We start from the raw sequence: 13676 nt of genomic DNA, 5'->3' as shown, positions 1-13676 counted from the left end.
AAACAATGAGAGAAATCAAATATCTATCAATTTAAAAGATAGGTTGGTAAAAGAAGCCATGCTTAACTCATGGAACTTCTTTATTGCTTTGGCAATATGGCAGCCATTCAAATAATTAGGCCTTGGGGGCAAGGAGGTCAGGCTTCTAAAGGAGGGCTTAACAGAGAACAGGAATCAACTTAAGTAACTAGCACTTCCCCCAGGTATCTGGCCTCTCAGGCACTTCCCAGCTCTGCTCTCAAAAACCAAAGTTTCCTCATCCCCAAGGACACAGGGCTATAGAAACAGACCCTAAATTCACCAGGGGCCATGCTGAAAAGCACGTGACTCCAATTCTCAAGATGAGAAAGGTAATTAACAAGATTATTCACTATTAAAAGCTAAACATGAACCAAAGGGAAAAGGAAAAAAAAAATCATCCAAGAAAGATTCAGTTAGCCCTTGCCATTCAACTCTTAGTGACTGAGTCACAGTCTCTCTTTCCATATACTTTCTGCCTTGCATAAGCCAAATGGGTTCATTCAGAGTTCCTTAATATTCCTTGTATTTTCCTGACTCTGCTATAGGATAGACACCCTTGTTTCCTTCCCATCAATGAAACCCTTTTCTCCCTAGGAAATCCTCTCTGAATACCCTAGCTATGAATAACAACTTCCTCCTAGGAGCACTCATGGTTTGCACTACTAATGAGGCATTTATGTTGTAATTAACTTTGCATGTGGCTATGTATCATATCCCAGGTAAGCTAGGCAGAGATTGGAATCAGAATCCATGTATTATACATGATGTAGTGTTGTGTTTTTTACAGGAAAAAAATGACACCCATCTTCCTAGAGCATTAATTTAATCAGGAGATGAAGGAAGATTTCCACCTCTCAGCACAGGATTTTTATATAAAGAGAATTGTGAATATATTATAGTACAAAATGTAAAATCCACAACAATATCTATAATAAAATATTCTTGGAACTTCAAAGAAATTTCACACTGGCTCAGTACTGTCCGGATACCCACTGAGTAGTCCTCTGCCATTAGGGGTATTTCAATGAAAAGGTTTGAGAGGTACTAGGTATAATATAAAGAATTCTGACAAGGAACACGAGAACTGGGTCCAGACTTAACTTTGCTTCTATTTCATTATGGAATCTCGGGCACATCACTTTCCTCCTTTGGGTCTGTTTCTGTAACTATAAAAGGAGACATGGAGGTCAGTGGTTGAAACTCCATTATTTTTTTTTTCTTTTTTTTAAAGAGATGGGGATCTCACTATGTTGCCCAGGGTGGGATGCAGTGGCTATTCACAGGTGTGATCATCACACATTATAACCTTGAACTCCTAGGCTCAAGCGATCCTCCTGCCTCAGCTTCCTGAGTAGCTGGAACTACTGGCATGCAACATTGTGCCTGGCTAGAATTCACTGCATGAACTCCATTATCATTACAGTCCCTTCCACCTCTGTTTGGGATTTGTTTCTATATCATGGCAAACCGACACTAGGCAGTGTCTTGCTACACAGAGGAGAAATGCAACAGATGTTTTTTTTTTGTTTTTTTTTTGAGACAGAGTCTCACTCTCTTGCCCGGGCTAGAGTGCCGTGGCGTCAGCCTAGCTCACAGCAACCTCAAACTCCTGGGCTCAAGCAATCCTACTGCCTCAGCCTCCCAAGTAGCTGGGACTACAGGCATGTGCCACCATGCCCGGCTAATTTTTTTCTATATATTTTTAGTTGTCCAATTAATTTCTTTCTATTTTTAGTAGAGATGGGGTCTCACTCTTGCTCAGGCTGGTTTCGAACTCCTGAGGTCAAACAATCCGCCCGCCTCGGCCTCCCAGAGTGCTAGGATTATAGGTGTGAGCCACTGCGCCCGGCCTGCAACAGATGTTTATGGATTTAATAAATGTAGACACAAACCACAAAATTGTCCCACTACATTCTAGCCAATGAGATGTAGAAATACTTTCCAATTCCTCTCACATTAGAAAACCATCCTGATGGGAACACCTCCACTTAACATATGAAAAGGGACTGGTGGCATCCACAGATCCAAAGGCAAATAACGCCTCTGAAGTGGAACCAACAGCTTAAGAAGCCCAATGTTGTAGCCCGATCATAATCCCAGATTCGACCCAGTTGCCAATTTTGCACCAGTTTCTTCCCTTGATATCCTAGACCAGGAAACAAACAAAATACAAACAGTGAACAGTCTCATGCTTAAGGTTCAGGCAGGAAAGCAATACTTCTAGATGTCACCAGGAAAAACTCATATTTGCCTAACCTCTCATCTTGAACTAGATCTAGGTACTGATCCCATTCCAACAGAAAAATATCCATATATCAGCTTGAGAATAAAAATCTTTTTCTCTGACTGTAATGCCTATCAAGGATCCAGCTAGGGAAAGAAGTTTCAAGCATAGGGTCAATATGTTCCTCCTCTGTTCACTTTCCAATGTCCCAAGCCTCAAACAGGCTATATCTGAAATAAAGGGCTCAGATCACTTAAGAGAAAAATACTCACTTTAAGCTCTGCAATAGTTGTTAACGCGGGGGCGGGGGGGGGACGACAAATGTTTGAAAATGCATGCACATGTATCTGTGTATTTGTATGCATGTGTCTAATTGTCAGATGCAGGGATGTGGGAGGTGGAGGGTGCTCATTTCCGGCATCTACGGAGCAGAAGCTAGGAATGTGAAAATCCTACAATATGAGGCAAAATCCCATCCTAAACACCACTAACATCCTTAGTGAGAAAAGATGTCCTAAATAGTCTTCTTGAATTCTTTTATGTGACTGCTGCTTGGGCCCAAACAATCTTCACCATTAATTTCCTCACATATAGAGGGTAACCCAAAGTCTGCAAAGCATTGTACTAAACAGAATTTCTGGGGCCCATACCTGTGCCAATCCGAACAAGGCCTTCCCAAAGATGTAGACAAGAAACAGGCAGAGAAAAAAAAAACAACTTTGGTACTATCACCTATAAGAGGTATGAACTCATTCTTATCGCTGCTCTTTCTAATGCCTTATAACATGAATTAAGATTGCATAGAATCTCTGCCACAATTACTTCCAATCTAGAAACACTTCTGCCCATGTGCCCCAACACAATGAACCTGCCAACATAGCAATTCTAACACTTCTACATCGAAAATCTTCTTCCCAACAGAGTCAAATATTCTGAAAATAAGTCAAAGACTAATTTTTATTTTCAATTTCTTTCTTTCTTATGTTTTTAAAGACTGGGCCTAGCTCTACGCCTAGGCTGGAATGCAGTGGCATGATCATAGATCACTACAGCCTCAAACTCCTGGGTTCAGGCAATCCTCCTGCCTCACCCTCCCAAGTAGCTAGGGCTACAAGTATGAACCACCACACCTGGCTAATTTTTTATTTTGTAGAGATAAGGTCTTGCTATGTTGCCCAGGCTGGTCTCAAACTCCTGGGCTCAAGTGATCCTCCCATCTCAGCCTGCCAAAGTGCTGCCACAGTGGCATGAGCCACTGTGTCCAGCCCTCAATTTGTTTATCAGTTCTATCACCTATATTTTGGGATAAATCTGAACATCTCTTACCAGACAAAGATTAACCATATGCCATTTTAAAGAAAATAGTTAGCAAATCAATAAACGTGATATAGCACATTGATAGAATGAAGGACAAATACCATATGATCATCTCAACAGATGCAGAAAAAGTATGTGATAAAAACCCTCAACAACTAACTAGGTGTAGAAGGAACATACCTCAAAGGCCATATATGACAAACCCACAGCTAGCTAACAGTGTACTGAAAGCTCTTCCTCTGAAAACAAGACAAGGATGCCCACTCTCATCACTCTTATTTAACATAGTACAAGAAGACCTAGCCAGAGCAATTAGACAAGAGAAAGAAATAAAGGGCATCCAAACTGTAAAGGAGGAAGTCAAATCGTCCCTGTATGCAGATGACATGGTCTTTTTTTTTGTTTGTTTTAGAGACAAGGTCTCGCTGTGTCACCCAGGCTGGAGTGCAGCAGCAAAATCGCATCTCACTGCAATCTAGAACTCCTGGCCTCACATGATCCTCTGGCCTCTGCTTCCCAAAGTGCTGGGATTACCTCACCAGATCGACATGATCTTACATATTGAAAACCCTAAAAGCCCCACCAAAAAACTCTTAGAACTGATAAACAAATTCGCTAAAGTTGCAAGATACAAAATTAACATAGAAAAATCAGTAGTGTTTCTATATACCAACAACAAACTAGTGGAAAAAGAAATCAAAAAAGCAATCCCATTTACAATACCTAAAAAACAAAACAAAACAAAGATCCCCCTAGGAAGAAGTAAAAGATCTCTACAAGGAAAACTATGAAACACTGATGAAAGAAATTGAAGAGTTCACAAAAAATGGAAAGACATCCCACGTTCATGGATTGGAAGAATTAATATTGTGAAAATGACCATACTACCAAAAAAAAAAAAAAGAGAGGCAGGTTACTAGCTTAACTACAAAATATAGATAGATCATTCAGGTAAGAATACCGTTAACCTGTCAATGTAGGTGGAAAAATAAAGAGACATACATGGGGGGTGGGTCCCAAGGAATTCTGCAAGCATTTTAAAGCATTTTGTAAAAGGTTGTATCCCTTTGGGAAAATAAAACAGTAAGACAAAGGGAACCGAATAAAAATCTGGCCCGAGCAAAACTCCCACACTTAATCATATTTTGCCTCCCTGTGTCTCAAATTGAGTTTTATATTCTTCTTTTATGATTTCAGGAATCTGAATATGTAAATTCAGGGACATAATATCAGAGCTATTTTCTCAACCCTGGTGCCTACTATTCCACTCCACCTGTGAAATTAAGCTGTCTAAAAGTTCTCCCTCTCTTCTGCCAGAAAATAGCAGCCAAAACTCATCTGTCTGTTTCACTACAATCCACCAAGTCCATCTGTGAAGTCAGCAGTATATCTCTGACCAGTACTTTGGGAGATGGTGTAAAAGAAAAAAGCAACCCTGACATCCAAAGTTAGCTTGGCTTGGTATTCTGGTGAAAACAAATAATTTCACAGAACATCAACACCAGACAAGGCCACTGCGTTATCATATCAGAACACAGACCAAAACATGGACACTGTCTAAACCACAAAAAGGAATACTATTCAGCCATAACATATATGAAATCATGTCTTTTGCAGCAACATGAATGGAACTGTAGACCATTATCTTAACTGAAACAAGTCAGATGCAGCAAGATAAATACCACACGTCCTCACTTATAGATGGGAGCTAAATAATGTGTACAAATGGATGTAAAGTGTATCAAATGTGTACAAATGGAATGATAAACAATGGAGACTCAAAAGGATGAGTGGGACAAGGGTAGATGATAAGAAATTACTCAATGGGGACAACATGTATTACTGTGGTGACAGATACCCTAAAAGCCCTGACTTCACCACTACGCAATCTATGAGGCTCTATGCATATAAAATAAAATTATACTTGTATCCCATCAATTTATACAAATAAAAAAATAATAAACCACAAAAAGATCAAACATCCCCTTAATCTAATACGAGTGAGTGCTTCATCTTTACCGATGATAGCTTTAACCTCCTCCTAGATAACATTAAGATTCCCAAACAGAATCTCCCCCCATCCTGACAGTATTTGATCTGGAGCAAAGTCCTATTTCCTTAAGGCTTATCCCAAATCACCTGACACAATCCCCATTCTTGTAATTCCTTTCTAACACTCTTACTGAGAGGCCCTTGTTTCCCTATGGTGCAGGTTCTCCTTATGTGTAATGAGCAATTATATCTAACTTGTTCTACCACAGGTGAGTCCCCTGATAGTCTTTGGCTAGAAGCCATCGACAATGGAAAACAGGAGTTCATGTCTAAAATTAAGTATTTCGAACGACACACATCATCACTCTGCCTATTACCATCCTTCTCAAACTGTGCCCCTCCCCAAACATCCCTCTTTCTTTCTTTTTTTTTTTTTTTTTTGAGACAGAGTCTCGCTCTCTTGCCTGGGGCGAGTGCCGTGGCATCAGCCTAGCTCACAGCAACCTCAAACTCCTGGGCTGAAGCAATCCTACTGTCTCAGCCTCCTGAGTAGCTGGGACCACAGGCACGCGCCACCATGCCCGGCTAATTTTTCCATATATTTTTAGTTGTCTGGCTAATTTCTTTCTATTTTTAGTAGAGATGGGGTCTCGCTCTTGCTCAGGCTGATCTCGAACTCTTGACCTCAAGCGATCCTCCCACCTCAGCCTCCCAGAGTGCTAAGACTACAGGCGTGAGCCACCATGCCCAGCCCCTCTTTTCTTTTTTTTTTTTTTTTTGAGACAGAGTCTCGCTCTCTTGCCTGGGGCGAGTGCCGTGGCATCAGCCTAGCTCACAGCAACCTCAAACTCCTGGGCTGAAGCAATCCTACTGTCTCAGCCTCCTGAGTAGCTGGGACCACAGGCACGCGCCACCATGCCCGGCTAATTTTTTCTACATATATTTTTAGCTGTCCAATTAATTTCTTTCCATTTTTTTGGTAGAGACGGGGTCTCGCTCTTGCTCAGGCTGGTCTCGAACTCCTGAGCTCAGAACGATCCGCCCGCCTCGGCCTCCCAGAGTGCTAGGATTACAGGCGTGAGCTACCGTGCCTGGCCCAGCCCCTCTTTCTTGAATTGTTTTCTGTACTCTTCTGGGTTTCCTCTGAGATCCGGCTCCCCTACAGCAGTTTTTCTTGCCCCATAAATGTAAGTGTTCCCCAAGGTTCTGTCCTCAGCTCCTGTTTCAATATCAATGCTTCTTAACCATTTTTGGCTCACAGACTCCCCTTGAAAAATCTAAGAATGAAAACTAAGAACTACTTTCCACACCACCCCCTACAGCCCAGAAAATACAATCAAAACTTTGAAATTTTAGGAAAGGTTCATAGAACTCAGGAATGCCTTTTCTACCCTCTCCCCCATGGTAGTATAATAATTTCAATAATGCTGTCTACATAAATGACTTCCCAACCACCAACTTCAATTCTTACCCTCTCCCAAACTTCAACTAATTGATGAAAAGCACAAAATTACACTCATTTTATCTCAAATCTGCCCCTTAATATTCACCCTGCCATCTTTCAAGTTATCCACATTTAAGACATGAATATTAGTTTTGACTTATTCCTCCACAACAGATTAAACCTGAATATGTCATCATCCATAGATTCTGACTCTAATATGTCTTATATCTCTCTCCTCCTTGCCCTTTTCCTGCCACTGTCCTGACTTAGCCCCTCACTACCTCTCATCTATACTATGGCACTAGCTTCCTGTAATTGCCCTCCCTAAAGCATTACTCCAACCATGTCATTCTCTGCTGAAAATCCTTGGGCCACTTTCTCCACATTTCCCACAGAATAAAATCTTAGCTTGACATTCAAGGGCTTCCACAATTTCATCCTAATCAACCTTTCCAACCTCAATCTCACAACTCTCTTCTAGAGATCTAAAGCTTGTGTCATATTGGATTTTCAATATTCCTCATAAATAGTCAATATTTCCCCCCATAAAGTCCAGATTTCCAGCTTCTCTTTAAAAAAAAAAAAAAAAAAAAGAAAAGAAAAGAAAGAAAATCTCTACCCGAAGGCCCAAATTCCTACATGGCAACAACTAGCTGGAGCCAAGAATGCCTTCTCTGGTTCTCTGCAGTCCCCGCCACTCCTTACTGTCTTGTGCCTAGCAAGCTTCCCTTCACTTAGCTTTTCTGTCTGGCTGTGCAGTGAATCTGAGTTTTTAACTCCAAAGCAGGAAAATATACCTACCCATCCTGGCTGCCAGGCCCATGTTCTAATTAAGGCTGTATTACCTCTACCTCTTTAAGTAGTTTAATAAAAACATGACCACATTATTTGTTATTAATGATAAAAACACAAGTTGGCTATCCTTGCTATTATCGCTGTGCTCACTTGGGCCAAGGAATATGGGAGTTGAATGACTGTCCCAAGTTTAAATGTTAGCCCACAGCACAGGGAAGTCCCCACCCGCTGAATCAAGCTAAAGTAAAGTCTTCCAAAATATCTCCTCTGCTCTTATTTTTAGATGACAACCCACTGTTTCATCAGAAGTTTCAATACTACAGCCCTAAGCCAGTTTTATCTTGGAAATGACCTGGCTTTTTCGTATGTGTGCATTTGGTCAAATGCTGATGGCCATGGCCAGCCAAGAAAGAGAGAAACAGCTTCTAACCTGCAGACACATATTAACGAGTTATTATAAAATATGAATGACTGCGGGTATACTTCTCCTACTGAATATATTTAAATCATTTCATTGATGGTAAGACTTCACTACATCAAAACTTAATTTGCTATTGAAACTACATGATCTCCCTTCTTCTGAAATCTTCACATATTATCCAAAGATGGTTCTATTTAAATAACTTTCCGTTCTTCAAACTTAGGGAAGTGCAAAGAGCACTGGAAAAGGTTTTGGATTCATTTTTATCACTACTAGTATTTTGGAATAAGTAAGATATTGCTAACTTAAGTATTTCCCAGATGCACACAGCCACTTTCTAAGTACTAGGTATTACTAATTCCATTTTACAGATGCAAAAACAAAGGCATAAATAAGGGAATCATTTGCCAAATGTCACAAAGTCCAGAGAAAAGCAGTGTTCCTGGTTTCTTGCTTTGGTTTTGGAAGATAAATAAAAACAAACACTAACTATAAAATGAAACCTGCACCGCAGACAAAACACTTTAGGAATGAGGATGTAGGAAGACAGAAAGAGGCAGCTATTAATATTAAGAGTAGGTTAAATTATTACTTAACATGCTCATCTTCAAAATAGTGTCAATAAATTCAAGACGCAGAAGACAGACTATGATGAATAATTCAGTTTACAATTCAGCAATATTTGCTGGGCTAAACACTATGATACACGTGTGGGGAGTAGAATAAACTCTTCTAAGCAAAACATTCCTTTTCCACTCCAAGTGACAACGATGACAGTTCTCAAACCACAAGTGGGCAGCTTGAGACTAGGAAAACAAAGTTTTATGGAGGCTTGTTACCACTACTTAGTTTTGAAAGCTTCTGTATAAGGCAAGCAACCTTCAACGGAAGAGGAAGTGAAAGGTTGGTCCCAACCACCATGGTATTATTTCCTTCCTTAAAACTGTTTAAACTTATGCCTATGTCCTTTATAAACAGACACTTCTAGCACTTAAGATTTTCTTGATCTAGATAGAGCAGCCTTCCCTTTTTCAACTGATCCAAGATGTGTTTCTGTTTAGGGTCAATTTAATCAGCCATTATGACATTACTTGTCTATTCACACAGCGTGAGATGAAAATGAAGGCAGCAGCTGGGCCTAACCATTTCCCACCCCCTGCCACAGCTTCCCAAGTAGGTAGGACTACAGGCGCATGCCAACACATACAGCTAATATATTTGTTTTTTGTATAGATGGGGGTCTCACTATGTTGTCCAGGCTGGTGTCAAACTCCTAGCCTCAAGTGATTCTCCTGCCTTGGCCTCCCAAAGCACTGGGATTACAGGCGTGAGCCACCATACCCAGTCATATCTATTTGAATTATTTTATCATTGCCTATAATTATGTTGGTTACATAACTTACTGATAAATTTTTCCCTTCATTCATTTATAACTATCTTTTAAGTCACTCTCTTTAAAAGGCTACTTTCCAAAGAGCAAATGCTTACACCCTGAAATACACCACCAGACACACATTCTCTGCCTTCCTTATAGGAAATGGTTCACACTTCTCTCATATTTCAGTTTATACATCTTTAGAGTCTATTCCCTAAAAAACAATGTTTGCCTTATTCCTATCTTCAGCCAAGTGCTATTTTAAACACTTCTACATATGTCCTTAGGCTGGCAGATAACGACTTGGTTTTCACTGTTATGTATCCTGAATGATGCTCTCAACATCATTTCCTAAGTATTTCCTTTGAGGCCTCTTGACTTAAAAAACAACATAAAAAGATGAGGCAAAAAAAAAAAATTAGAAGCAGCATATCCAGTGGGCAAGAGGCCTAAAGATATACATTTCTTTGAAGACTTATCAAAAAAGAAATGTAGAAGTGAGAAGAGGCATAGAAAAATGGAAGAAGAAATCATCAACAGGAGAAAATAGAGCATAATGCAATTCCCTCCTGAAAGAAACTGATGGGGAAAATGAGCAGTGAGAAATTCTAGAGCCATATGTTCAGGACCTAGTGCAAAGTTCATGTCCTCCCAGACACTTACACTTACCGTGTTGCATTTTGTGCCACACACCACTTGCCTATGATTCAACCACTGAGATGCAAACACTTTATTAAGGGTCCCAAGGTGAAATTCTCTCTCCTTCAAGAGACTTGGAAGTTGCTGTGCTGCATAACCATGCAACACTCGGGAGTAGTTGGTTTCATTCTGTAGCCTGACTTCCCGGTTCTTTAGGTAGTAAACTAAAGATCTCTTCACTGGAGGGAGTCTTTTCCTTTTGTGAAGAGAGTGATCCCAGCCAAACTGTGGAAAGCAACATTAGAAATCAGGGCTTCAGCTACTTTTATTCAGAACAAGAGAGCCACTGTATTGTAGAAATCACCAAGAACTCATCCTGCAGGATTTACATACAGCATAAATACAAACACAAAAGAACGAGTCTTGTGATCCAGAAAGTCCAGTTTAACTCTTCCAACATTGAAAAGATGTCGCTCATAGTCAAACTTACCTATGTGAATTACAAGGGCTGAAAAACAAGGGAATGGAAGCAGAAAAGAACAGACCAAAAGGTTTACTAGACCTTTTAAGAGCGAAGGATTCAGATCTCCTATAGCTATTTTTGATAGGGAAGGGAATGAATGCCCAGGTGATTTCCATACCGACCTGGGCTGCATCTCTACCTAGCCCCCTTCTCCCTCTCAGCCTGTACTCCCCGCGGAGCATGGAGGGTGCAGCCCAAGGAGCCAGACTGGGGTCCCAGGGATGAACTATCAAATGGCCGCTGCTCTATCATCACGCCCGTGCTGAAGGCAGTTGCAGAATTCGAAAAATCAAACACCAACGGGGTGGTGGGCACGGGGAAACCACAGTCCGAATCCAAGTCCAAGAAAGCCCTCCTCTCCAAAGAGGGCGGTATAGAGATGATACCTGGGAATTGCTGTTTCTTCTGCAGGGTTTCAAGTGCCAAAAGGCCCAGCTCATGGCTTCATATTCATAGGAAGACTCCTTCCTCGATGAGGGACGCAGTCATCCCAGCTTTCCGGGGGCCCTGAAAGACTCTCCCTGCTAGTATCTCTTGGGAGGCTGGTTTTGTTACCGATTCCCCTTAAGTTCGTTTTCTCCTTTCTCTAAAGCCAAGATTCTGGTTTCTCCTCAAGTCCTACTCCTGATTGCACGCCTCCCGAGGAATATGCCCCATTTCTGAGCTCCTTTGACTCCTCACCGCTCTGGCCTACCTGCTTTACAGTGAACTCTAAAGGGCCCGGCCGTGACTGTATAGGCTCAGGCCCCATTCTTGTCCCGCCTATGACTACAGATCTTGGACCCGGTATCCTGTACCAGCATCTCAGACCCAAGCCCCCTCTTGGTGCCTGGGCCAGGCACCAAGGCATCATTACCCAGGTCCCGGCCTCTCAGCCCTCACCTGCGGGTCTTGAGCGTCGCTCCCAGCTCCCGGCGAGGCCGGCGCTTTCCGCTTCCTGCTAACTGCTTTCCGGGCCATAGTGGGCAGCGCCGCCGCGGCCCCGCAGCCACATGGGGCGGGGGAAGCGAGGGGTAGCAGGACTGCGGGTCATATACTGGGCCCCGGGGCCGCGCACCGTAGTGCGCACGGCCCGGAAAATGGCCCGGACCCGGGGCGGTAGTAGAAAAACGAGAGGCAGACAGATGGGAAAGAGGGGGGAAGGATTGGGGCTGGGAAAGAGAAGGGAAAGGGGAAGGAAAAGCAGGAACGAAAAGCTTTCCAGACGACCGAGTCTGGAAAGGACGGCGAGCGGCTAGAACCAAAACACCCCTTCCCTCTCGCCCGCGCCCCGTCAGCTTCGCGCAGCCGCATTTCGCAGCGCGTCGTCACGGAGACACCGCCGGAACGAGCCAGGCGGGATTTAGGGCTTCGGGGAGAGTTTGCGGCTGTTGCCTAGCCGTAGCCCGACCTTTTCCAACGGTCATTTGGCGGCCGCTGGCGGTGGACGAGCAAGGGAATCTAGTTTCTGGCCGCTGACCTCGGACCCCAGCCCGCCTATCTGCTTGCACCCGGAAGTGAGGACTCCCAGCACTGTTGGGAGAAGAATCCCTCCCGGCACACGTCTTTAGCGGCTGCTGCTGCCGGTTACCTCCTTTCTAGCACCAGACGTTTCCCGAACCTATCACAAAGCGTGCCCTGGGGCCCAGGGCTGGACACGGGGTCGGGGTCGGGGGCGGAGGGAGGAGGCAGAAGCCACCCCGACCCCTCAAAGGTGAAGTCTGGCTGGGAAGTCAGGACAGCATGGCCGCACTTTCCCATCGCAGAGAATCTGCCCAGCGCATCCAGCCCAGGCCGCTCTGCTCTGGCTGTCCTCTTCCCACCCTTGGGGAGCCCTCAGGCTCCATTATCCGCTCCATCTCTTTCCTCCCAGTGTTGCTGTCCTCCTCCTCCTCCTGACCCTTTGTTTTGTGGGAACCACAACAACCCCTCAGTCACCTTCTCCTTACAGTGTGCCCGCGCCTCCCCTGTAGTAGATTCCCATAACCTGCCATCGAAGCACACTGTCTTTTGTGCTTTATGAAATAGGCCTCACACTGTAATTTATCTGTCATTGCCTGCCTCACTCTCGGAGCTCTGGTTGCTCTCCGTTAGGGCAGGTTGGGAATTCTGAACCACAAGAAAGAGTGGCCATTTTTGGCTTCTCAGTCCGTTTAGGCTGGCATTGGCCACCTAACAAAGGGGCTTCCTCAGGATCACCCTTGCCTCCATTTTCAGAAGATCCTGAAGGAATACGACTGCCAGCCTCCACTTTCCTCAGGCAAAGAAACCCTCCGAGGAAGCAGGATGCTCTTGCTGGGGCTGACTGGCCTCAGGCTGTGGTGCCCAGTTACCTGCTGGTCCCTTCAGGTTTCAGGCCTCATACCTCCAGGGAGCTCTGTTGGCCCATCTGAAGTTCTCCCTACAAGGAGATATGGATTTGTTTTCCAAGCCAAACCAAAGGCCAGATTGAGGCAGGGTCCTCCACCATCCCAAGTTGGCACTGCCACTAACCCCTAATGCCACCTTGGGAAAGGCAGCTCCATTTTACTTGGTCAGGCCTGTCCCTGTACAGACATGCATATAGTGAATGTGTCAGGGGTGAGTCAGCTTCCTTTTTTAAGTCTGTTATTCTAGTTCTGTTTTGCCTCACAATGCTCTGGGTGACCCAGGAGCCCATTGGGCAAGAGTCTAGAATCCTTTGAGAATCCCTAGGCTCAGGCTGGGCTGAGCTTGGGTCCTGGTCTTCTCTGCCAGTGTCAGAGGGGAACACGGGGCACTGCTGCAGGCTCATTCTTGAAGTTGGTGTGCTTTTTCTTGACATCCCAGGAACCATCCACAACTTCACAGCAGAGCTCACTATTTCTGTGGAAATAGAATGAAGGCCTATTTGGAAGTTTAAAAGTTCACAATTGCTTCTAAAAGACTGATAATACCAAGTATTGGTGAGAAGGTAAAATGAATGAC

The 13676-nt window shown here is 43.6% G+C and overlaps 1 protein-coding gene across 1 annotated transcript in view; it reads right to left on the bottom strand.

The window, feature by feature from the left end:
* The window catches only part of DCAF12 (DDB1 and CUL4 associated factor 12), a 37205-nt gene extending 25170 nt beyond the window's left edge, over positions 1–12035 (bottom strand). Inside the window, exons 1-2 of the mRNA XM_012656955.1 lie at positions 11634–12035; positions 10259–10513 (exon numbers count right to left, since the gene is read on the bottom strand). Coding sequence (XP_012512409.1) covers positions 10259–10513; positions 11634–11711 — 333 coding nt within the window. The 5' untranslated portion in view covers positions 11712–12035. The remainder of the gene's footprint in view (positions 1–10258; positions 10514–11633) is intronic.
* Positions 12036–13676: the final 1641 nt, after the last annotated feature.

The sequence above is a fragment of the Propithecus coquereli genome, unplaced genomic scaffold (assembly GCF_000956105.1).
Source record: "Propithecus coquereli isolate 6110/MARCELLA unplaced genomic scaffold, Pcoq_1.0 Scaffold114, whole genome shotgun sequence".
NCBI lineage: Eukaryota > Metazoa > Chordata > Mammalia > Primates > Indriidae > Propithecus > Propithecus coquereli.
Note: the sequence above shows the minus strand (reverse complement) of the source record. Positions and strands in the feature narration are given on the sequence as shown.